General features: G+C 45.7%; 2 protein-coding genes across 2 annotated transcripts; both read right to left on the reverse strand.

Moving 5' to 3' along the window:
- Positions 1-2,274: 2,274 nt before the first annotated feature.
- On the reverse strand, positions 2,275-5,188 carry LOC127345666 (nitrogen regulatory protein P-II homolog). Its single transcript, XM_051372165.2, has 7 exons — positions 4,859-5,188; positions 4,707-4,752; positions 4,577-4,604; positions 4,399-4,486; positions 3,214-3,281; positions 2,893-2,962; positions 2,275-2,581 (listed from the first exon to the last, which is right to left on the reverse strand). Exons 1-7 carry the CDS (start codon positions 5,175-5,177, stop codon positions 2,469-2,471), a joined length of 732 nt encoding a protein of 243 aa, XP_051228125.1. The 5' UTR covers positions 5,178-5,188; the 3' UTR covers positions 2,275-2,468.
- Positions 5,189-7,739: 2,551 nt separating this feature from the next.
- On the reverse strand, positions 7,740-9,598 carry LOC127345670 (geraniol 8-hydroxylase). The gene is made up of 2 exons (XM_051372171.2): positions 8,636-9,598; positions 7,740-8,525 (listed from the first exon to the last, which is right to left on the reverse strand). Exons 1-2 carry the CDS (start codon positions 9,533-9,535, stop codon positions 7,926-7,928), a joined length of 1,500 nt encoding a protein of 499 aa, XP_051228131.1. The 5' UTR covers positions 9,536-9,598; the 3' UTR covers positions 7,740-7,925.
- Positions 9,599-24,883: the final 15,285 nt, after the last annotated feature.

A 24,883-nucleotide genomic window follows, 5' to 3' on the forward strand; every position in this document is an offset into this window, starting at 1 on the left:
ATCTTTCTCTAGCCTTGCTGGATCCGGTGTCAAGTGTCAACTGTCGAAAGTCAATCCACAGTGGCAGATAGAAAGGCGTTTAGCAAGATTTATTATTGCACTCAAGCCGTGTTCTTGTCATTAGCAAGCTCGGGCGCGCGTATAGTAATGGATTTTGTGCATAGAGAGCCAACCCTAGTCGTGGTAATTAATTGAGTTGGACGCGTACAAGATCTCGCCCGCCTTATCCCTCACCGATTGTTATTTTTTGAACGGGAAGGATCCATCCCCCGATTGAGATGGATCGGATGGCCGAGATCGGAGCTTTGATTTGACCGTGAAGAGAAAAAATAGAGGTGACACGCACGAGTGTTCTACAGCCATCGCACGCGCGCTTGAGTTGGAACTGAATGTGCTGTTTTGCTGAACTGCTTTGCTTGCTTGACTGCAATGCGAGGGCGGGTTTGACACCTGCGCGCATGGAGTCTCCGTGTAGGTAGATCGGCGGGGAGCCACTGCTAGGTTTGCGTCATCTATGACTGATTGATTGGTTGACTTGCCAAGATTACTGTTACCGGTATCACTGGTAAACCTTGCCGTGTCTGTATGATGTGTTTCCGTGGCGAAATGGTGTGCTCTCGGTGTCAACGCAGAGGCAGCACGCTCAAGCACACGTGGGCAGCCTTGCCCGCCGGCGGCGTCGCCGCGTACGGCGAACTTACACTTGGGCACCTGCCACGACAAGCGGCGGTCTACTCGTCTCGTACGTCACGCTTCTCTTTTGCGGCGGCGGCACAAGTCGACGGAGCAGCCAACCCGCCGTCAGATGTCCCCTGCTTGCCCACAACCACTGCTCCCGCCATGGTGGGAGGGGCTAGCTCAACCGTGATATACCATATCATCATCTTGATATTAATATATATCCAAAATATAAATAGGCACCACGGTAATTACTGGCGACCGACGCTGCAACCATGCTAAATTACATCGAGATCCTTGAACCGCCTAACGACAACTACTGACATGTCGCTATCGTAGCTCCTCTACCTGAGCCGGTCTGGCAATGTTGATGGCAGCTGTGAACTCTTCGTGCATGTGCTCCTAATTAAGGACTAGCGCCCCAAAGCTGATATCGTTGCAATTGAACCCTTGAATTGATTCGAATCTTGTGACACAAAACCTGTAACACACATAGATTAAACGAGGTCCACCACTCCATGAAAGCCCCGACCAGATGATTTTCCGCCCTCCTCAACGGCATCGGCGAGATCGCCGCCGACAAGGTAGGCGGCAAGTTAGGTATACCTTATTCTTGTCCCGCACAACAACACCATAGCCACCATAGACCTTCTTACTATAGCGCTAATCACAGGTCCGAGGTCCCCACTCCCTCACACCACTAGAGCGGCAAGCAGAGGAGGTGGGGACCCGTGGATTCCTGGTTGGAGACGTCGGAAACGGGATGGTTCCAAAATGAAGAAAGTCTAGGGGAAGTTCACTTTTCATCTAAAAATTATTTTTAGTTTAGAACAAATCTTAAACTTTCAGAATAGTCCACTTTTCATCCCTTTTCAGTTTCAGTTAAGAGGAGAAAATCACTAATGTGGAAACAAGAAATAGTCAACCAATCAAATTGGTTTTGGACCAAACCACGTCCAAGATAGTTGAGATGTCGAACCTAACATTGTTAATGCAAAATTCTGAAACCGTTGTGTCCCTACATCATTCTGTTGCTTGATTTCTCTCTCTCAATTCACTTGAAGCATGCGAGGCCCACTTGCTTTGTCTATCAGCACTGTCCAGCCTCTCTATCCTTGCACCGTTGCCTCGAGTTTTTGACACTCTTGGTAGATATTTCGTGGCTCAACTGGAACAAAGATTAAAAGTGGATTATTTTGAGAGTTCAAGGTCCATTTTAAACCAAACGAAAAGTTCTAGAACCAAAAGTGAATTTTTACTAGAGTTCAAGGATAAAAATGGACTTTCTTCTTCCAAAATCGATCAAGGTCTAAGTTAATTCTCAATGGAGCGAGAACTATTTGGTTGGCGTCCTGGCCAATGGATAACTAGCCAGGCTTTAACCAGTCCAGGCGAGCAATTAGCCTGCTGCTGGTCATCAGTTACCATATGGGCCACGCTTAGCGTTTGGGCCTAGAGAGAATGGGCTGCATAAAAGGGTTTGCGAAAACACCGGTCACATAGGCTCCCTTCAATATAAAGAGAGGCAGAGCCCACATGCAAGGTGAACAGGAAAAATAGCAACAGGAGTATAAAATATGAGAGTGAACTCACACAGATTCCAATTTCCATCCACATTTTTATTTTCTCACCGCCAGGCACCAGGGAGTTTCCAAGAAACACATCCAGCACAGGATCCCGCGGCACGCAAAGTTAACAGATTATTCACCGAAGGACACATCACACATACACGGCCATATCAGCCAACACAATGACGTGCTGGCAGGCAGCAAAGACAGGCGAAACGCTACTCATGATATCGTTATCACCGGGGACAGCCTGTCCGACAGACCACCGGTCATCCTCTCGGCATGCTCTCCGCGCTCGCCGGTGCGTATCCTCACAACGTCTGAGACAGGTATCACTGGGAAAAAGAAACAGCAGGTGAGGCCTAAATGATAGAGGTCAATGGGTCATGCTTCCTGGATTTCATAAGAACACGAGCGCATGTCAAACGGTGAAACGGTGCTTCGTCAGGACTAAAGCATGCAGATCTTCTAAAGGGCATGTATGTCGTTACGACAGGTCTGATTATTGTTGCTATTAGCTTTGTACTACTGTTAGGCTCCAGGAGACTGAACTTACAAATCCAAAAAGGACAGAAGCGACTACAGGCGAGTAAACAAAACCCAACAGCGTGACTGGAAACTAAAAATGGCCACCAAGAACACTTACAGAATATCTTCCCATCGCCAATTTCTCCAGTTCTTGCCTTTTCAATTATTTTATCAATTACTGGTTCAACCTGGATAATCCAAAAACACATTAACGTGATGCAAGCCAAAGCCTCAACCCTTGAGAGAGTCACACAGAATGCACAGCACAAATACTTTCACAATACTACTCCGTACTGTAGTTTGCATAAGGAAAGGATGTAACAATTTGCATATTCAGTTTAAATACTATGATCCATTGATCAGCTATCTCAACAAGCGAGTATGAAAGAACTCAAGTGCACTTTTTTCAGGGTTAATGATCAAGTAAACAAGCTTATACCTGCTCCTTGCACACGACTATTTCCATTTTGACTTTAGCAATAAATGTATCTTCTGAAAATTCTGACCCTGCAACCCAACAACGAGGAAGCATCAGTGGAAGAACTTATAGCTGTAGGAATTAACCTAGTTTCCGAGTAGCCTTATAGTTAACATAATTGATCAATTGGGCCAAAATCAAAACTGTTACATGTCATTATTGATATAATTCATAATATAAAAAAACAATCCATGCATCTTTATCCCAATGTTTTCCCTATTCCCGCCTTTTCCTCCTGTAGATGTTCAATGTTTTCACGCTTCTTGTCAATTGCCTTTAATGGTCATGTTTTGCTAATGAGTTTTCCCCCTAATAGCACAGTATCATCTTTCCCAAGCAAACATGATAAAATAGTAGTTGTTGGAAGTAAGAAAATGGAAGAGTGTTGTTCCATCTTTGGAAAGAGTCATTGCGGAACTAAGGAGTGAACAGGAAGTTAAGACATCAAGGTATCAACGAGAGGCATCAATATAATTTCTCAAGGCTTTTACTACTTACTACTTCTGCTATCAAGCTGGAAGTGATTCAACCTTAATATAGTCCTTGCATTTGGCTTGCAGTCTTGCACTCATCAACAGGCTATCCAAATTGCTGGAGTGTTTGATTTTTATTTCAAAAATGCTGCAATAACGTGACCCTCAACTGAGTTGGGAGATTTTTCAAGCCAATATTCGGCAATACATGAAAGATGAAACTAGTGTGTGACCCTAGGAGGAAAACTTGATGTAAGAGGCTTCCTGGGGAGAAAACAATCAACAGCAGTTAAGTCCAGCCGTCGAAATTGTGACATGTTTTACAAATGGGGGAAATCCACATTACAATATCCAAAAGGGAGCATGTGGCAGCAATGATTTACTCGTTTTGTCCACGAAAACCGTTGAAATCAATAATTCTCAGTATCCATTCCTACCATGCGCCAATGACTTGCTAATTTTGTTAAACAAAAACCGATGAAATCGACAATGCTCAGCATCCGTACCTACCACACGTCAATGCCACCTAGCTCTATGAAAGACATCTAGCTACAATTTAAGGATCACAACTGAATGGATGAAGAGGCAGAGACTACTACATGCTGAAAACCCCAAACAGTGATTTAACACTTAGCATTAGTACAGGGGTCGCAACCACGGGGCGAGCTACTACCTTCATACCGCTCCGTAGACCCGCCTTGCGCCCCAAAACCCCGCACGTCGGACACGGTGACACCTCTGATCCCCATTTGCAGCAAACCCTGCAGAGAATTCCATAGACCCATTTCACCGAACACCCTACGGGCAAGAACTCAGACCGGCAAGTAACACACTATCCGGCACTCACTCACCGACGACACATGCGACACCCTCCATGGCCTGCACCAATCCAGCACAAACAATTCACTATGCATCAGTCAAATGTACCAACAAACTAGGTAACTTACGAAGCTTAAATCCAGCGGTGTGTAGTGTACTCACCTAAGAATGGCCTCGATCTTGTAGAACTCCGAGTCTGGCAGGTAATCTGCAAGAGACCGACGGACGTCAATCCAATAAGGCGAGCCCGATCAAGTAAACGGACGGAGGGGTAAACATCGCATGTCGGCTAAGCAGGGAGAGGGGCTCCTGACCTGGGGCGGAAGCGCTCTGGGCTCGCGCGGCCGTGGCGGGGCGGCGACGAGGGGCCGAGTTGACCTGTACGAGCGGCCTAGGCCCACGCGAGGGGAGGAGGCGGCCGGCGGGGAAGGGTCGCCGGAGGGATGCCGAATTGTTGAGGAGCCAGGCGGGCATAGGGACTGAGGCGGTGGTGGTTGCCGGCGGCATGATGATGAACGCAGTTGTTGGCGATTGCGGCGGCCGGGGATAGCTGGTGATGTCGTTGTCGTCTGGTGACTGTTCACTGCTCAGTGCTTGACTACCGCCCCTTGTGCTTGTGCACTTTTGGTCCATCAAGGGCCTGATTGCCTGCCTCGCGTAAATTTGGCCAAAAATCGGTCGTTTCATAATCTGGACGGATAAAGATTTTCTGGTAAGACTTTCTGCGTAGTAGCACGGTTCTTAAATCAGCCTAGATGCATAAAAAAAAACTTGACCCGAGAGCAGCTCGATTCGGCCGCTTTTTCGCGGCCAGGCGCTAGCGAGCTTGGGAGGTGGGAATATTGCACGCGGCGGTAAGGGCGGGAAACGCCGCGACACCTCCAATATAATCACCGCCCACTCTCCCTTGTCACTCTTGCGGCTCGCCCTCTCCTCTCACCACCGGCCGGTAGATCGAAGACCGCCGCGAGTTGGCCTGAGGACAGGACATTCGGAGATGCCATCATCATCATCATCATCGCGTAGACGACCCGCTTCTTCTCTTGGTTCAAGCTCTGCTCGGCAACGACATACATGGCGGTAAGACCCTAATACAAGCTTTCAGGCTTGATTGTTCATAGATCTACGGTTCTGCAGTGTTCGATCTACAGTTATTTGGCGCATGTATATTAGATCTGGTTCGATTGGGGTTATAGTTGGGTCTTCTTTCTTGTCTAGCTGTACTGGCTTCAAATCGGTAGAGCGTTGTTCTTGCGCCTTATTTGGCAACAACGAACATATCGTTGTGGCAAGATCTAGGTTTTAGGTTCACATTGTGGCATATTGGGGTTTTACTGTTCATGCTGGTGATTACATGGTAGGGGCTAAGCCACTAGAGAGATGTTTCTTCAGAACCTAGTGTCATGATCGAAGTCCGTTGTTTGATATTGCATAAGGTTCGGGTAAAACATCTCTTCCACAGGTTTCAAAAAAACATCTCTTCCACTAGCTAGTGCTACGATTTATGAGGCCCGGTTGTACCCTAGTTTGTTCAGAACCGAGGCCAAGATGAATTAGAGGGTTTGAAGAACGAGATAGCAATGCTGAAGAACTTGCACAGAACGCAAGCAAAAATTCTGATGTCTAGGAAGGAGGAGTGGGAGGGATAAAGAGAGGCAGTTAGGGCTACGAAGGAGGAGTGGGAGGGAGAAAGAGATGCATTAAGGGCAGAAATTGAGTTACTAAAACAAGACATAAAAAAGCTAGAGTATGCCGTGTATGACCTGATAAAAGTAGGTTCTATTAAACGGGGACAAACTTAAGAGGATTAGGGCAAATTGTGATGAGTGGTGCAAGATAATCTGGCTTTTAATGCACCATAATTCGCCAATGTTTGCACTGCCAAACTTAATGTAAATTCATGTGGTCATCTGTTCAATGATCCCAACTATTATGTCATATGTTCAATGCTATGGCCCACGATATGAACATGTGAACCAAATAACACCACATTTGGTGCTAACCGAGCTTGTAGAAACGCACAAACACCCCTCCTTGTACCTTTTACTACGTTGCATAGCTTCAGTTGTGGTGATTGTAGATTTTATGCCTTATTGCTTTGCATGCATCATTGTTCGAATCATGTTGCTCCTTTGGCCAATGATTAATTTGTGGCACAACCATAGGCAAGAGACTGGCCCTAAACCTAGTCCAATGTGAAAGAGCATTGCTTCTACAATATACTTAATTTGGGGACAGTTCCTTTGCCTGTGATGTTCATAGGTATGAGGCCTTATGTTTTGCTTGCATCATTCTTGGCATCTTGTTGCTCCTTTGGTCAACAATCATTTTTGGATTGATGAAATTATTAGCAATTTTTCCCATGATTTAATTCATTTAAACAATAGATAAAACAAGACTAAAGGAATTGAGATGAAACTAGTCATGCAAATCAATATAAACAAGAAGTCCATACAGATTGCTAAGAGCAATATATTACGCACCAACAAGCCTAAGCATATTGCTAGAAAAAGAAATTGAAGCATGATCTCATAAACAAAAAAGTAAGAACACATACGGTCTAGAAGAGGAACCAACATTGGCATTGGTGTTCTTGTTAACATTGTCGTCGAAGAGGACGTTGATGCCGGGGAACAAGTCACCATTATATGTGATAGTGTCCATGATGAAGACGCCTGTAGTCGTGCTGCAACACTCCCCAAAATTGTTATCATCCTTCTCCCGTACAAGAATCGAAGAGGCGGGCTTTCGAAGGCCTACTCTCCCGACCCAGGGTACACACCGCAAGGTGGGATGGAGAAAACCTGACCGTCAGCTCAATGCTTTGGAACTAGGTGGAAGGTGCATGTGCTAATGTGGTGTTGTATATCTCAAGAGAGGAGCGACCCTCTGTTTTATAGGCACAATAGAGGAGGCGAACTGGCAACGCTGGGAGATGAGACAAAGAGACGGGAGGTAAATCGAAGAAGCAACGAGCGAAGCCGAACAACCAAAATAATTTTTGAGATAGACATTGACTCGGCTCATTCCCGCAACCTGTGACACACATGGTGTGGGGTGGCGAGGCGAGCGGCGAAGGAGCCCATGTAGTAGTCTTCTTCTCATACTCGTACAGCAAATGGAACAATCCCCCTTATAAGGAGGTTCAACTCTCTCTAAACTACTAAGGTGAGACTAAACATTTGTCACACGTCTCGCCATACATGAATGGGCCAATGGAGCTTTGAGATGTTCATGAATTGTGGACTTAGTTAAATGGGTTGGGGCTATTTTAGCCAAAATTCCAACATTTTTTTATTAGGCAAACATTTTTACTTTATTTTATGGCATATCTAGCGCAGTAAATTGTATGTAAGTTGAGAAAATAAACTGCATGGCATACTAGAATACTTTCTTAGGTATAGCACATAGCGGGACGGCCAAGGACAATACCAACCCAAACCTCTCGGTCATATCTACACGAGGATCACCTCCCTCTTCCGACAGCGTCCAGTCAAAGTGATAAAGCATCGAGCCGAGCATCAGCGGCACCATCCTGCTGGAAAGCTGCAGTCCGGGACATATCCGCCTCCCGGCGCTGAAGGAGATGAGCTCAAAGTCCGCCCCAAAATAGTCGATCTCCTTGTGCAAGAACCTATCCGGCATGAACCTGTTGGGTTCCTCCCACACCTCGGCGTCTCTGCATATCCCCCAAATGTTCACCAGAGCAGCCGTGCCCTTGGGGACGCTGTAGCCATGGATCTCCACCGCCGCCTCGGCTTGGCCGGTCGCGAATGGCACGGGGGGATGGAACCGTAGCGTCTCTTTGACGACGGCTTGGAGGTACGGGAGCCTGGAGATGTCGGACTCCTCCATTTGGGTGGTGCCGAGGACGTTCCTGAGCTCCTCCTGAAGCTTGCGCATGCAGTGTGGGTGTTGCAGCAGCTCTGCCATCGCCCACTCGATCGTGGTTGAGATTGAGGTCGCGCCCAGGAGCAATTCCTGAAAATGCATGCCCAAAATTATAATCTCTAATCACTTGTTGACAAGACTATGAGAAAATATATGTCGTCGCCGTGCGTCGAGTGTCGTGCGCTCGCATGCATGCTTACCATGAATAGACCTCTGATGGACTCTTGGTTCATCACCCATCCGTCCTCCTCGTCCTGCACCTCGCCGTCCATGTCTAGCAACACATCCAACAGGTCGTTCATGCGCGCCTGGCCGGGGCCGGCCGACCGGTGGAGCCTCCGCTGCTCGATCTGCTCGTCAATGAGCGCGTACAGCCACACGAGCAGCTTCCCCGCCTTGCGCCGGATACCCTGGAGGTCGAGCATCGCGAGCGCCGGGAAGAAGTCAGACACGTTGGGCATGCCAGACAGCACGGCCGCCTCTTTCGCCACGTCCGTCAGCTCGGACACCACCACCGGGTCCAGTGTCTGCGAGAACATCCCGCGGCACAGCACGTCCACCGTGGTCGCGAACGAAGCGCGAGCAACGGCCACAGGGGCGCCGCCGGACGCGGACAGGCGGCGCACCAGCTCGCGTACCTCCTCCTCCCGCACGGTCCGGTCCTCTTCAAGCCGGCGAACGCCGAGGAGCGCCGCCGTTGTGTGTTGCCTGAAGGCGCGCCACTTGCTGCGCGGCGGGAGCGCGATCATGGAGTTGGCGTCATGGTCCATGATGCGCCAGGCGTCCAGGCCCCGGCGAGCCGCCAGGCTGGCGTTCTTTTTCTGCAGCACCTCGCGGGCGGCCGCCGGTGAGGTGGCAACAACGGCGGGGACGGTGCCAAGACGGATGAACATGAGCGGACCGTGTTTGTCGGCTAGGCTGGCGCAGGAACGGTGAGGGCTCTCGCCGATGTCAAGCAGGTTGCCGATGACCGGGAGTGGCCTAGGGCCGGGCGGGAGGCCGCGGCGTGCGTCCGCGAGCGGTTGTAGAGCGTATGAGGTTAGGAGAGTGAGTGGGAGTGATGCCGCGGCCGCGCACATTACCAGAGACAAGGCAACCATCGTCTCTATCTCTCGTCCTTCGGGTCGACGATCGACTCACTCGTCTTTGACGAACAGGCTGCAGCTTGGTTCGATATGTTCAGTTCAGCACAACCTTACCAATCTATTTGTAGTGTCTAGTGTTGTAAGAGAAATGAGTTTCTACAGGTCAACCAATGGTTAATCCATGCAGCGTGCACGGCTAAAATACAAGTTCGGCCTTTTTTCTTCTTCAAAACAGTACATACGCAGACCGTCACAAATACGTACTACACTTAACTCTCTAAACATACGCACACTTTATCCCATAAGCACCCCCGACCTCGAGAGACTGAGTATGAAAATGATGATTTTCTCTTTGAAATAGGCTTTCGTACCGCTATTATCTATCTATTGTATACTAAAAACAAAATAAGAGGTTTTAATGAAGACATCAGGTTAATAATCCACATAGAATTAAAATATATACTTCGTTGTTTTAATTTAAATGGCTGAGATTTAAAGCCAGCAAGTGTTACGTAAAAAGTTGTCACGTTTCAAGATTATGTACAACTGTATAACTTGTAGTTTTGGTAAGCATCCATTTTTTTGGACTTGGACCCCAACAACTGTTTAAAGCGTGCGAAGATATTCTTTCTAGGGAATTCGTGTTTAAGATAGACTCTAGAAGCTGACGTAGAAAACCTGAAATAAAGCACGTCCAATAAAAAAAATCCGACAGTTACGGTCGTTGTCTTAATCCAGTATGGGAAATAAATCTTCAAACATACACATGAACGTGAGCATAAAAAAAGCTAGCTAGATCGTGATTTCATTCCATGTATTTTGCATAAGAGTCCCCTCGGTATACAAAAGGTAATGGAAGTGGAAGGATTATACATGCTCGATTATTGCATTCATTCATTTTCAGCTATGCTCAGATTTTGTTCATTCATTAAAATATTTACTCCTTTCAGTTTAAAATAATTTATCAAAAATAGATGTATATACACAATAAACAAATCGAGATATATTTTTAACACTTATTTTAAAGTTGAGGAAGTATAATAATTCATATGTTGGTGGATGAAATAAAAAAAATACAGGCCAACACAAAAATACAACCTAACATATCTACGTGACAAAAGCATCACAAATCAACTATATATTCCTAATTTCAATACCAATGATAAACAAGGGTATGAATATTTCGAGAACTCAGTTTAGTGATAAGTTCAGCCAAGCCACTGAGATTATCAGGGAGGACCACGAGGCGTGGGAACACCTAGAGGCCGAGTGTGCCGGTGAGGAATACATGGCCAATCTCTGGCGGCTCAACCCCGAAAGCGTGGGGGAGGAGGCGGCAACGTACGAGTGACGCCGCGGAGGATGCACAACGACAGCGGCGACCTAGACGAAAATGGCGACGATGCTGGGCATTTAGATGCTACTATAGCTTAGTTTAAGTTTTAAGTATGTTTAGGTTAAATTTTATTTGTGTTTTAGTTAAACTAGCATAGTGGCCCTCGTAAATGCGAGGGCATCGTCTTCATTGTGTTGAAACGGTCAACACAAATATATTATGATTAAATGGATATTGGATAATGTGATAAGAAATAATATAGATGTATAATCTTGAAATGAAAACAATTGTCATGCTAATAGGTAGGCCTTAAGCATTGACTACATAATTTTTGTGACATTGCCATATTTTATTCCTCTCCTCTCCTTTAATGGAGTTAGATATAGAGATTGGCATGTTTTCCACAACTACCATTTGACCATTATTAAATGGCAATACTTACTACATGGCATCGTTAATTTCTTGCGTTTTCTGAAACACCCAACAACACTGACACAAGCACTTCCAAAGGAAAACATAAAAGAAAGAAAAGAGAAACTAATGTTCAAAAGGTCGGATTGATGAAAATGAAGATATATCGCAGTTGCTGCGTCCTCCGGAGATTTCCCACCACGCTCCTGGCACTCCAAAGCGTCACGTACCAAGCAACATCTTCAGGAAGGGATGCGGCGATGACGATGCCACTACCCGGACGGATCCTAGGGTTTCCCATGTTTGTGGAGGGGCAAGGGAGGAGGGCTTCACCGAACACCCTTAAGGAAGGAAGGGTGGCGCCCACGGACATCACTTCGTCTTTGTCGGCCAAACCAAGAGGGATTTGTCCTGACCCCTTGCAACCCTGCTCCAGAAGCTTCATCTTGCTCCACCACACTTGCCGTCCACCACCATGCGCCACCATGGCCTTGTAGACACCAGCGTCGTCTCACCGTGGCAATCGAAATGAGGACATGAGGATCAAGAAGGGACAGCCGGGGGCGAGATGCATCATATCAACAGCCACACTGGAGGGAACCGCCTCCACCGCCACGTACGGACATCGGTCGGACGCATCGACCGGAGCAAACCAGACCCTCTTGGCCCGGCCAAGACCAAGTAGGCTCGTGAAGCTCCCATCTACGCGCTGCAGTACACGCGCCGCCGACAATGCCACACCCAGCTCGGGCAATCCCTCCACCCACCAAGGACAACACATGCGAGCCCGGAGCCCCCTGACCTAGATGGGCCCAAAGGGCCCAGATCAGGGTTAGGCGGGTGCAGACACATGCCACCACTCCGCCACCCGTGAAGACGCGCCGCCGTTGGAACCCTCCCTGACCTGGGTACACCGTCGCCGAACGAGAAGGCCCTGTATCCTCCTCCAAAGTGTGCGTGGAAAGGTAGCTCCGCCGCTCCCAGCATCACGTGGGCTTTGCCCGGTGGCCTGCGCCGATGTCGACGACATGGGAGAGGGAGGAGAAGGGTGGCTGCACTAGGGTTGGTTTCCGCTCGCCAGTTGCCCCCAGGAGCGACATAGACATGTTCTGGTTCGTTAAAAAGTGAAACTGGTGATTTGGCGGGGCTTGAGATTGACGAAGTCACTACGGTTGTCTCACTAATGTCAACGCCCATAGAAAGAGTATTGGCCTTTAAGAGACACCACAATGTCAAACCTGGGATTTGAAACCTGGTGGTCTCGGGTGTCACTACCCTCCTAATCATCTAATCACATGTTAGTTCTCAATACAAGTTCAGTGTTGTAAATTTTCTTTTCCTGCAGAAAAGGCACTTGACTGTGTTATGCTGTGATGTGAATTCATAATAAACCTAACTTCTAGCGAGCCGAGTGAGATCCATTATCGAGATGCCTAGGAGTTTGGACCGGTTGATGGTTTTGTTAAACATCATGTAATAAGAGTTTGTAAGCGCTACGTGTGGGGCATTTCCACACCGATATAAACACGCACCCCGGCCCAGGAAGAGGGTACGGTTCCAACCCTAGCAAATTAACATGGTATCAGAGCAGCCTCCTCCCATAGCGTAAGAACAGCCGCCGCTTCGAAACCTCACCCGCCGGTGATCCTCTCGCCGGTGCAGGACCAAAAACCATCAAACAATAGCCAGCAAAAACAGATACACAAAACCTGCTCCGATCGCCCCTCGCCATCGAGAGCCCAAGAAAACACCACTCCGATCTCCGATCGCCTCCTGCCATCGTGAGTCACAAAACCTAGATCGACAAAACCAAAAACCCCAAGAAAACCCTAGCCCGACTGCACGTTTGCCGTCGCCAATCACATCGTCATCATGTCTGCGTCAACTTCATCATCGCCAACTACTGCAGCAGCGAGCCTGATCGCTGCTCTTGGATCGCCACCATCGGAGAAGCTCTCTCGGGACAACCATCTTTTCTGGAAGACTCAGGTTCTGCCGGCCTTTCATTGTGCGCAGGCCATGGGCCTCCTGGATGGCGCCGATTCTGCACCGCCTGCCACCGAGGAGATAGAAGATACGGACAAAAACAAGATTCAAGTTCCAAGCCGAGCCTATGCTGTCTGGTTTGCGCGAGATCAGGCCCTGATGAGTTATCTGGTGAAGTCTCTAGATCAAGATCTCTTGGCTCAGATGATTGGACTGAAACACTCGCATGAGATATGGTCAACAATTCAGAGTCTTTTTGCTTCCCAATCTCGAGCTCGCGTAAATTTTCTGCGTGGTGTGTTGATCAACACGAAGAAGCAGGATATGACAGCTCGGAAATACATTGCCACCATGCAGGGGTTTGTTCAAGAACTAGCAGCTGCCGGGAAAACAGTGGATCAGGATGAACTCAAAGGCTACATCCTTGGCGGTCTGGATGATGATCGCTACACACCGTTTGTCACTTCGATCAATGCCAATCCTAACACCACCTGTATTGATATGTGTTCACAGCTTTAGGCGTTTGATGATCGCCAAACTTCTATGTCTCAATCCGGTCAGAGTAACACTGTTTTTCAGAGCAGTGCCAATACTGCTGCACGTGGTGGTGGCGATACTTCTCAGCGTCGTGACAACAGTCAACCCCCTCGCCGAGATGATTATCCTCGGCGTGATGAACGCGATGGTTACAATCATCGCGATGATCGATTTGGCGGTGGTGGCAATTACCGCCGTGATGACAGAGACAGAAGGGATGATAGACAGTATCGAGATCGTCGTGATGATAGAGGATATAATCGTCGAGATGATAGAGATGGGCAGCGTCGTGATGGAGGTGGCCGTGGTGGTGGTCGTGGCCGTGGCCGTGGACGGACACCCACTCATTTTGTTGACACTACCTGTCAGATCTGCACCAAATATGGCCACCCTGCACGCGACTGTTGGTGGCGCTACTCTGATCGTGATGATGAGGATGAAGATCGATCTCGCAATGAGAAGGGTGCGTATGGAGTGGACACAAATTGGTATATGGACACTGGCGCCACTGATCATATCACAGGACAGTTAAACAAGCTTCATACTCATAATGACTACAAGGGCCGCGATCAAGTCCACAATGCAAGTGGCACAGGTATGGCAATACAGCATATTGGTCATTCAACATTACATACTCCTCATAGTTTGTTGCATCTGAATAATATTCTTCATGTTCCTTGTGCCACTAAAAATCTGTTGTCAGCTCATAGAATTACCCTAGACAACAATGCCTTTGTTGAAATTCACCCATTTTTCTTTTTGATCAAGGATCAGGCCACCAAGAGAATTCTGTTTAAAGGTCCCTGTCATGACGGTCTCTATCCTCTAGTGCCCATCTCCAGCTTGGCCGAACCCCACAAGCACGCCTTCATCACCATCAAGCCGTCTTCATCCACATGGCATCGTCGTCTAGGGCGTCCGTCTTCTTTTATTGTTCAACAAGTGCTTAGGAAAAACAATTTAGCTTACACTCCTGAAATAACTCCGTATGTGTGTGATCCTTGTCAGCAAGCAAAAAGTCATCAATTACCATATCCTGTGTCCACTAGCGTGTCTACTGTTCCTTTGGAACAAGTGTTTTCTGATGTATGGGGTCCTGCTTCAGCCTCTGTTGGAAAACATCAGTACTATGTAAGCTTTATTGATGATTATAGTAAATTTACATGGATCTATTTGCTGAAAAAGAGGTGTGATGTTTATCAAGTTTTCCTTAACTTCCAGCAGCTTGTTGAACGCAAATTCAATAGAAAGATAGTCACTATGCAAACTGATTGGGGTGGTGAATATGAAAAAATCCATGGTTTCTTTCAAAAAGTAGGTATTACTCATCATGTATCTTGTCCACATGCTCACCAACAAAATGGGTCAGCTGAACGCAAGCATAGACATATTGTAGAGGTTGGCCTTGCTCTCCTAGCCAATGCTTCTATGCCTCTTAAGTTCTGGGATGAAGCCTTTCTCACTGCTACCTTTCTCATCAATTTGCTACCCACCAAAGTTCTTGATCATATGTCTCCTGCAGAAAAATTACTTGGTGTCAAGCCAAACTATGATGCTCTTCGTGTTTTTGGTTGTGCTTGTTGGCCCAACCTTCGCCCATACAATAAACACAAACTCTCTTTTCGATCCAAACAATGTGTTTTTCTTGGCTATAGTCCTCTCCACAAAGGTGTTAAATGTCTCGATGTTTCCACTGGTCGTATTTATATCTCTCGTGATGTAGTGTTTGATGAGAACATTTTTCCATTTAAATCTCTTCATCCAAATACCGGTGCACGCCTTAGAGCTGAACATCTTTTGTTCTCTGAAACCTTGCCATCATTGCATGAACATGAGGGAGTAACTGTTGATGATCATTTGCCTATTGTCCCTGTTACTGATGCTCTTCAAGTGTCTGGAGATATCACAGAACATGCAGGTCCTACTTCTGCAGCTCCCGGTGAAAATTCTACTCAAGTTGACTTGCAAATGACAAATTTATGTGCAAATCCTGTTAGCACAGATATCTGTGCTGATTCTCTGTCCAGAAGATCTGTATTGGATCCGTTGCCCAGCTCCTCGTCTGGCGCGCCTACATCCAGCCTCTCCTTGCCTGCCACGTCGCCGCCAGAAGCTGCCAGGGCAAGGAATCGCGCCCATGCACCCGACGTTGCGCCTGGCGCGCGCGTATCTCCCGCACGTGAGACCGCTGCACCTGACAGTGACAGTGCTGCACCCGACAGCGTCAGGGAGGACCAGGAATCTTCGCCGGCCTCTCCTGGCTCGCCACCTGTGCATGAAGACAACCCAGCTGATCAGAACAATGATGCTGGAAATAATGCTGCTGACGATCATGATGATTATGCTGGAGATTCTCCTGCTGTTTCTGTTGCCTCTAATTCTGACTCTGATGGAGATTCTTCACCTGTTCCTACACCTGAACTACCACGGCCTCGTGATACGTCTCCAACGTATCGATAATTTCTTATGTTCCATGCCACATTATTGATGTTATCTACATGTTTTATGCACACTTTATGTCATATTCGTGCATTTTCTGGAACTAACCTATTAACAAGATGCCGAAGTGCCAGTTCCTGTTTTCTGCTGTTTTTGGTTTCAGAAATCCTAGTAACGAAATATTCTCGGAATCGGACGAAATCAACGCCCAGGTTCCTATTTTACCCGGAAGCATCCAGAACACACGAGAACTGCCAGAGAAGGGAGGCAGGGCCACCACACCACACCCCGGCGCGGCCTAGGGGGGGGGCGCGCCCCCCTAGGGTGTGGGCCCCCCTTCGACCTTCCTGCGCCGCCTCTCCGCCTATAAAAAGCCCTTGGATCAGAAAACCCTACACCGATTGACGAAACCCACGAAAACCTTCCAGAGCCGCCGCCATCGCGAAGCCAAGATCTGGGGGACAGGATCTCTGTTCCGGCACCCTGCCGGAGCGGGGAAGTGCCCCCGGAAGGCTTCTCCATCGACACCGCTGCCATCTCCACCGCCATCTTCATCACCGCTGCTGCTCCCATGAGGAGGGAGTAGTTCTCCATCGAGGCTCGGGGCTGTACCGGTAGCTATGTGGTTAATCTCTCTACTATGTACTTCAATACAATGATCTCATGAGCTGCTTTACATGATTGAGATTCATCTGAGTTTTGTATCACAATTCATCTATGTGCTACTCTAGCGATGTGTTATTAAAGTAGTTCTATTCCTCCTGCACGTGTGTAAAGGTGACAGTGTGTGCACCGTGTTAGTACTTGGTTTATGCTATGATCATGATCTCTTGTAGATTATGGAGTTAACTATTGCTATGATATTATTGATGTGATCTATTCCTCCTACATATGCATGAAGGTGACAGTGTGCATGCTATGCTAGTACTCGGTTTAGTCTGTTGATCTATCTTACACTTAAGGTTACTTAAACATGAGCATTATTGTGGAGCTTGTTAACTCCGGCATTGAGGGTTCGTGTAATCCTACGCAATGTGTTCATCATCCAACAAAAGTGTAGAGTATGCATTTATCTATTCTGTTATGTGATCAATGTTGAGAGTGTCCACTAGTGAAAGTGTAATCCCTAGGCCTTGTTCCTAAATACTGCTGAGTTACTACTACTTGTTTCTTTGTTTCTTGTGTTACTACTGCTGCAATACCACCACCATCAACTACGCGCCAAGCACTTTTCTGGCACCGTTGCTACTGCTCATACATATTTATACCACCTGTATTTCACTATCTCTTCGCCGAACTAGTGCACCTATTTGGTGTGTTGGGGACACAAGAGACTTCTTGCTTTGTGGTTGCAGGGTTGCATGAGAGGGATATCTTTGACCTCTTCCTCCCTGAGTTCGATAAACCTTGGGTATCCACTTAAGGGAAAACTTGCTGCTGTTCTACAAACCTCTGCTCTTGGAGGCCCAACACTGTCTACAGGAAAGGAGGGGGAACGTAGACATCAAGCACTTTTCTGGCGCCGTTGCCGGGGAGGAAAGGTAAAAGGCACTCATACTCCGGTTCCAGGTAAAGTATTTTTCTGGCGCCGTCGTGTTTGTGCTCGAAGCTATTTCCTTTAGATCCTGCAATTGCATCTTGTTGTTTCTTGTTTACACTAGTTTGGCATAATGGACAACAGTGAGCTTCTTATTCTATTTCCTGATTTAAAACATGGATTGTTTGATGCGAAAATTAAAAAACCTATGAAATCTTGTTTGCATGCTGGTAGTAATATTAGTATGAACGCTTTGAACACCATTGTTGATAATGATATAGAAAGTTCTAAGCTTGGGGAAGCTGGTTTGCATGATATTTTTAGTCCCCCAAGCATTGAGGAGAAAATTTTCTTTGATGATACTTTGCCTCCTATTTATGATGATAATGATAGTGGTCTTTTGATGCCACCTACTATGGAGAGTGAATTTGATTATGATTACAATATGCATCCTATATTTGATAATGAGAATAATAATGATAGCTACTTTGTTGAATTTGCTCCCGCTATTACTAATAAAATTGATTATGCTTATGTGGAGAGTAATTATTTTATGCATGAGACTCATGATAAGAATGCTTTATGTGATGGTTATATTGTTGAGTTTTCTCATGACACTACTGAAAGTTATTATGAGAGAGGAAAATATGGTTGTAGAAATTTTCATGTTACTAAAATGCCTCTCTATGTGCTGAAATTTTTGAAGCTACACTTGTTTTATCTTCCTATGCTTGTTACTTTGCTCTTCATGAACTTGTTTATTTACAAGATTCCTTTGCATAGGAAGCATGTTAGACTTAAATGTGTTTTGAATTTGCCTCTTGAAGCTCTCTTTTGCTTCAAATACTATTTCCCACGAATGGATTATTAAAACTGCTGAGCCCATCTTAATGTCTATAAAGAAAGAACTTCTTGGGAGATAACCCATGTGTTATTTTGCTACAGTACTTTGTTTTATATTTGTGTCTTGGAAGTTGTTTACTACTGTAGCAACCTCTCCTTATCTTAGTTTTGTGTTTTGTTGTGCCAAGTGAAGCCTCTAATCGAAGGTTGATACTAGATTTGGATTTCTGCACAGAAACAGATTTCTATCTGTCACGAATCTGGGATTTTCTCTCTGTAGAAAAATCAGAAAAATATGCCAATTTACGTGCGTGTTCCTCAGATATGTACGCAACTTTCATTAGTTTTGAGTTTTCCGATCTGAGCAACGGAAGTATTTATTAGAAATTCGTCTTTACGGACTGTTCTGTTTTGACAGATTCTACCTTTTATTTCGCATTGCCTCTTTTGCTATGTGGGATGGATTTCTTCGTTCCATTAAACTCCAGTAGCTTTGAGCAATGTCCAGAAGTGTTAAGAATGATTGTGTCACCTCTGAACATGTGAGTTTTTGATTATGTACTAACCCCTCTAATGAAGTTTATGAGAAGTTTGGTGTGAAGGAAGTTTTCAAGGGTCAAGAGAGGAGGATGATATACTATGATCAAGAAGAGTGAAAGCTCTAAGCTTGGGGATGCCCCGGTGGTTCACCCCTGCATATATCAAGAAGACTCAAGCGTCTAAGCTTGGGGATGCCCAAGGCATCCCCTTCTTCATCGATAAATTATCAGGTTCCTTCTCTTGAAACTATATTTTTATTCGGTCACATCTTATGTGCTTTACTTGGAGCGTCTGTGTGCTTTTGTTTTTGTTTTTGTTTGAATAAATTGGATTACATCATGCTCGTGTGGGAGAGAGACACGCTCCGCTGTTGCATATGAACACATGTGTTCTTAGCTCATGATATTCATGGCGAAGTTTCCTCTTCGTTAAATTGTTATATGGTTGGAATTGGAAAATGCTACATGTAGTAATTGCTATAATGTCTTGGGTAATGTGATACTTGGCAATTGTTGTGCTCATGTTTAAGCTCTTGCATCATATACCTTACACTTATTAGTGAAGAAATACATAGAGCTTGTTAAAATTTGGTTTGCATGAGTGGTTTCTCTAGAGTCTAGATATTTTCTAGTAAGATGTTTGAACAACAAGGAAGACGATGTATAGTTTTATAATGCTTGTAATATGTCTTTTATGTGAGTTTTGCTGTACTAGTTCGTGCTTGTGTTTGCTTCAAACAACCTTGCTAGCCTAAACCTTGTATCGAGAGGGAATACTTCTCATGCATCCAAATCCTGAGCCAAACAACACTATGCCATTTGTGTCCACCATACCTACCTACTATGTGGTATTTCCTGCCATTCCAAAGTAAATTGCTTGAGTGCTACCTTTAAACAATTCAAAATTTATCACCTCTGATTTGTGTCAATGTTTTATAGCTCATGAGGAAGTATGTGGTGTTTAGCTTTCAACCTTGTCATTTACTTTTGACGGATTCTCATATGGACTAGTGGCACATCCGCTTATCCAATAATTTTGCAAAAAGAGCTGGCAATGGGATTCCCAGTCCCAAATTAATTAACAAAAAATAGACACTCCTCCATGGTATGTGATTGTTGGACGGCACCCGAAGGATTCGGTTAGCCATGGCTTGTGTAAGCAAAGGTTGGGAGGAGTGTCATCATAATAAAACTAAAATAAAAAGGCACTCCTTCATGGTATGAGATTGTTGGCAGGCACCCGAGGATTCGGTTAGCCATGGTTTGTGAAAGAAAGGTTGGAAGGAGTGCCACCCAAAAATAAAATAATTCATGGGAGCCGCTCTTGGAAGTCCGGTTGGCGAGGTGGTTAGTGTACCCATTACCATTCGTTGACAACAACAAACACCTCTCAAAACTTTACTTTTTATGCTCTCTATATGTTTTCAAAACCAAAGCTCTAGCACAAATATAGCAATCGATGCTTTCCTCTTTGAAGGACCATTCTTTTACTTTTATTGTTGAGTCAGTTCACCTATTTCTCTCCACCTCAAGAAGCAAACACTTGTGTGAACTGTGCATTGATTCTTACATATTTGCATATTGCATTTGTTATATTGCTTTGCATTGACAATTGTCCATGAGATATACATGTTACAAGTTGAAAGCAACCGCTGAAACTTAACCTTCTTTTGTGTTGTTTCAATGCCTTTACTTTGAATTATTGCTTTATAAGTTAACTCTTATGCAAGACTTATTGATGCTTGTCTTGAAGTGTTATTCATGAAAAGTCTTTGCTTTATGATTCAATTGTTTACTCATTGCATTTACATTGTTTCGAATCGCTGCATTCATCTCATATGCTTTACAATGGTATGATCAAGTTTATGATGGCATGTCACTCCAGAAATTATCTTTGTTATCGTTTTACCTGCTCGGGACGAGCAGAACTAAGCTTGGGGATGCTGATACGTCTCCAACGTATCGATAATTTCTTATGTTCCATGCCACATTATTGATGTTATCTACATGTTTTATGCACACTTTATGTCATATTCGTGCATTTTCTGGAACTAACCTATTAACAAGATGCCGAAGTGCCAGTTCCTGTTTTCTGCTGTTTTTGGTTTCAGAAATCCTAGTAACGAAATATTCTCGGAATCGGACGAAATCAACGCCCAGGTTCCTATTTTACCCGGAAGCATCCAGAACACACGAGAACTGCCAGAGAAGGGAGGCAGGGCCACCACACCACACCCCGGCGCGGCCTAGGGGGGGGGGCGCGCCCCCCTAGGGTGTGGGCCCCCCTTCGACCTTCCTGCGCCGCCTCTCCGCCTATAAAAAGCCCCTGGATCAGAAAACCCTACACCGATTGACGAAACCCACGAAAACCTTCCAGAGCCGCCGCCATCGCGAAGCCAAGATGCGGGGACAGGATCTGTTCCGGCACCACTGCCGGAGCGGGGAAGTACCCCGGAAGGCTTCTCCATCGACACCGCTGCCATCTCCACCGCCATCTTCATCACCGCTGCTGCTCCCATGAGGAGGGAGTAGTTCTCCATCGAGGCTCGGGGCTGTACCGGTAGCTATGTGGTTAATCTCTCTACTATGTACTTCAATACAATGATCTCATGAGCTGCTTTACATGATTGAGATTCATCTGAGTTTTGTATCACAATTCTGAAGGAGATATGCCCTAGAGGCAATAATAAAGTGGTTATTATTTATATCTTTATGTTTATGATAAATGTTTATATATCATGCTAGAATTGTATTAACCGAAACATTAGTACATGTGTGATATGTAGACAAACAAGAAGTCCCTAGTATGCCTCTTAAACTAGCTTGTTGATTAATGGATGATTAGTTTCATAATCATGAACATTGGATGTTATTAATAACAAGGTTATGTCATTGTGTGAATGATGTAATGGACACACCCAATTAAGCGTAGCATAAGATCTCGTCATTAAGTTATTTGCTATAAGCTTTCGATACATAGTTACCTAGTCCTTATGACCATGAGATCATGTAAATCACTTATACCGGAAAGGTACTTTGATTACACCAAACACCACTGCGTAAATGGGTGGCTATAAAGGTGGGATTAAGTATCCGGAAAGTATTAGTTGAGGCATATGGATCAACAGTGGGATTTGTCCATCCCGATGACGGATAGATATACTCTGGGCCCTCTCGGTGGAATGTCGTCTAATGTCTTGCAAGCATATGAATGAGTTCATAAGAGACCACATACCACGGTACGAGTAAAGAGTACTTGTCAGGAGACGAGGTTGAACAAGGTATAGAGTGATACCGAAGATCAAACCTCGGACAAGTAAAATATCGCGAGACAAAGGGAATTGGTAATATATGTGTATGGTTCATTCGATCACTAAAGTCATCGTTGAATATGTGGGAGCCATTATGGATCTCCAGATCCCGCTATTGGTTATTGGTCGGAGTGAGTACTCAACCATGTCCGCATAGTTCTCGAACCGTAGGGTGACACACTTAAAGTTGGATGTTGAAATGGTAGTTCTTGAATTATGGAATGAAGTTCGAATATTTGTTCGGAGTCCCGGATGAGATCCCGGACATCACGAGGAGTTCCGGAATGGTCCGGAGAATAAGATTCATATATAGGATGTCATTTTATGTGAAATAAAATGTCGCGGAAGGTTCTATGGAAGGTTCTAGAAGGTTCTAGAAAAGTCCGGAAGAAACCACCAAGGAAGGTGGAGTCCACAAGGGACTCCACCTCCATGGCCGGCCAGCCCTAGTGGGGGTGGAGTCCCAAGTGGACTCCACCATAGGGGGCCGGCCACCCCCACATGGGAGGTGGGAATCCCACCTTTGGGTGGGAGTCCTAGTTGGGCTAGGTTTGCCCCCTCCTATGGAAGGTTTTGGTTTCGGGTCTTATTCGAAGACTTGGACACCAACACTTGGGATCCACCTATATAATGAGGGGCCAAGGGAGGGGCCGGCCACCCCAAGACCATAGCTTGGCCGCCCCCTTGAGTGGCCGGCCACCCCTCCCAAACCCTAGCTTTGCTCCTCCACTTCATATTGTCCGGTTTGCTTAGCGAAGCTCCGCCGGACTTCTACACCGCCACCGACACCACGCCGTCGTGCTGTCGGATTCAAGAGGAGCTACTACTTCCGCTGCCCGCTGGAACGGGAGGTGGACGTCGTCTTCATCAACAACCGAACGTGTGACCGAGTACGGAGGTGCTGCCCGTTCGTGGCGCCGAACCGATCGTGATCAAGATCTTCTACGCGCTTTTGCAAGCGGCAAGTGATCGTCTACCGCAGCAACAAGAGCCTCATCTTGTAGGCTTTGGAATCTCTTCAAGGGTGAGACTCGATACCCCTCGTTGCTACCGTCTTCTAGATTGCATCTTGGCTTGGATTGCGTGTTCGCGGTAGGAAAATTTTTGTTTTCTATGCAACGTTATCCTACTGGTGGTATCGAGCCGTGTCTATGCATAGATGGTTGCACGAGTAGAACACAATGGTTTGTGGGCGTTGATGCTCTTGTTATCTTTAGTTTGAGTACTTTGCATCTTTATGGCATAGTGGGATGAAGCGGCTCGGACTAACTTTACATGACCGCGTTCATGAGACTTGTTCCTCGTTCGACATGCAACTTGTATTGCATAAGAGGCTTTGCGGGTGTCTGTCTCTCCTACTATAGTAAAGATTCAATTTACTCTTCTATTGAAAACATTAGTATCAACGTTGTGGTTCATGTTCGTAGGTAGATTAGATCTCTCTCGAAAACCCTAAACCACGTAAAATATGCAAACCAAATTAGAGACGTCTAACTTGTTTTTGCAGGGTTTGGTGATATGATATGGCCATGATATGATGATGAATATGTATGAGATGATCATTATTGTATTGTGGCAACCGGCAGGAGCCTTATGGTTGTCTTTAAATTTCATGTTGAGTAGTATTTCAAAGTAGTTGTAATAGTTGCTACATGGAGGACAAACATGAAGACGGTGCCATTGACCTTGGTGCTACGCCGACGATGATGGAGATCATGCCCGAAGATGATGGAGATCATATCCGTGCTTTGGAGATGAAGATCAAAGGCACAAGAACAAAAGGGCCATATCATATCACATATGAACTGCATGTGATGTTAATCCTTTTTATGCATCTTATTTTGCTTAGATCGCGACGGTAGCATTATAAGATGATCCCTCACTAAAATCTCAAGATAATAAAGTGTTCATCCTTAGTAGCACCGTTATTAAGTCTTATCGTTTCGAAGCATCTCGTGATGATCGGGTGTGATAGATTCGATAAGTACATACAACGGGTGCAAGACGTTTTTGCACATGCGGATACTAAGGTGGCCTTGACGAGCCTAGCATGTACAGACATGGTCTCGGAACACGTGATACCGAAAGGTAGAGCATGAATCATATGGTTGATATGATGAACACTATGAGTGTTCGCCATTGAAATCACACCTTTTCTCGTGATGATCGGGTTTAGGTGCGGTGGATTTGGTTCGTGTGATCACTAAGACAATGCGAGGGATATTGTTTTGAGTGGGAGTTCACCTAGGTTTTTAATTATGTTGAATTAAAATTTGAACTCAATTTGTCATAAACTTAGTCTAAACTATTGCAAATATATGTTGTAGAGATGGCGTCCTCAATCAATTTTAATCAGTTCCTAGGGAAAGAGAAACTTAAGAGCAACGGTAGCAACTTCACCGACTGGTTCCGTCATGTGAGGAT

The sequence above is a fragment of the Lolium perenne genome, chromosome 1, assembly GCF_019359855.2.
Source record: "Lolium perenne isolate Kyuss_39 chromosome 1, Kyuss_2.0, whole genome shotgun sequence".
NCBI classification, from domain to species: Eukaryota; Viridiplantae; Streptophyta; class Magnoliopsida; order Poales; family Poaceae; genus Lolium; species Lolium perenne.

Bases quoted from the DNA above. Each gene is read 5' to 3' on its own strand.
- LOC127345666 (XM_051372165.2), bottom strand. From the start codon at position 5,177: ATGGACCAAAAGTGCACAAGCACAAGGGGCGGTAGTCAAGCACTGAGC. The intron at 4,487-4,576 runs GTGAGTGAGTGC...AATTCTCTGCAG, and splicing joins GGGTGTCGCATGTGTCGTCG to GGTTTGCTGCAAATGGGGAT. The intron at 2,582-2,892 runs GTAAGTGTTCTT...TCTTTTTCCCAG, and splicing joins TGGCGATGGGAAGATATTCT to TGATACCTGTCTCAGACGTT.
- LOC127345670 (XM_051372171.2), bottom strand. From the start codon at position 9,535: ATGGTTGCCTTGTCTCTGGTAATGTGCGCGGCCGCGGCATCACTCCCA. The intron at 8,526-8,635 runs GTAAGCATGCAT...ATGCATTTTCAG, and splicing joins CCATCAGAGGTCTATTCATG to GAATTGCTCCTGGGCGCGAC.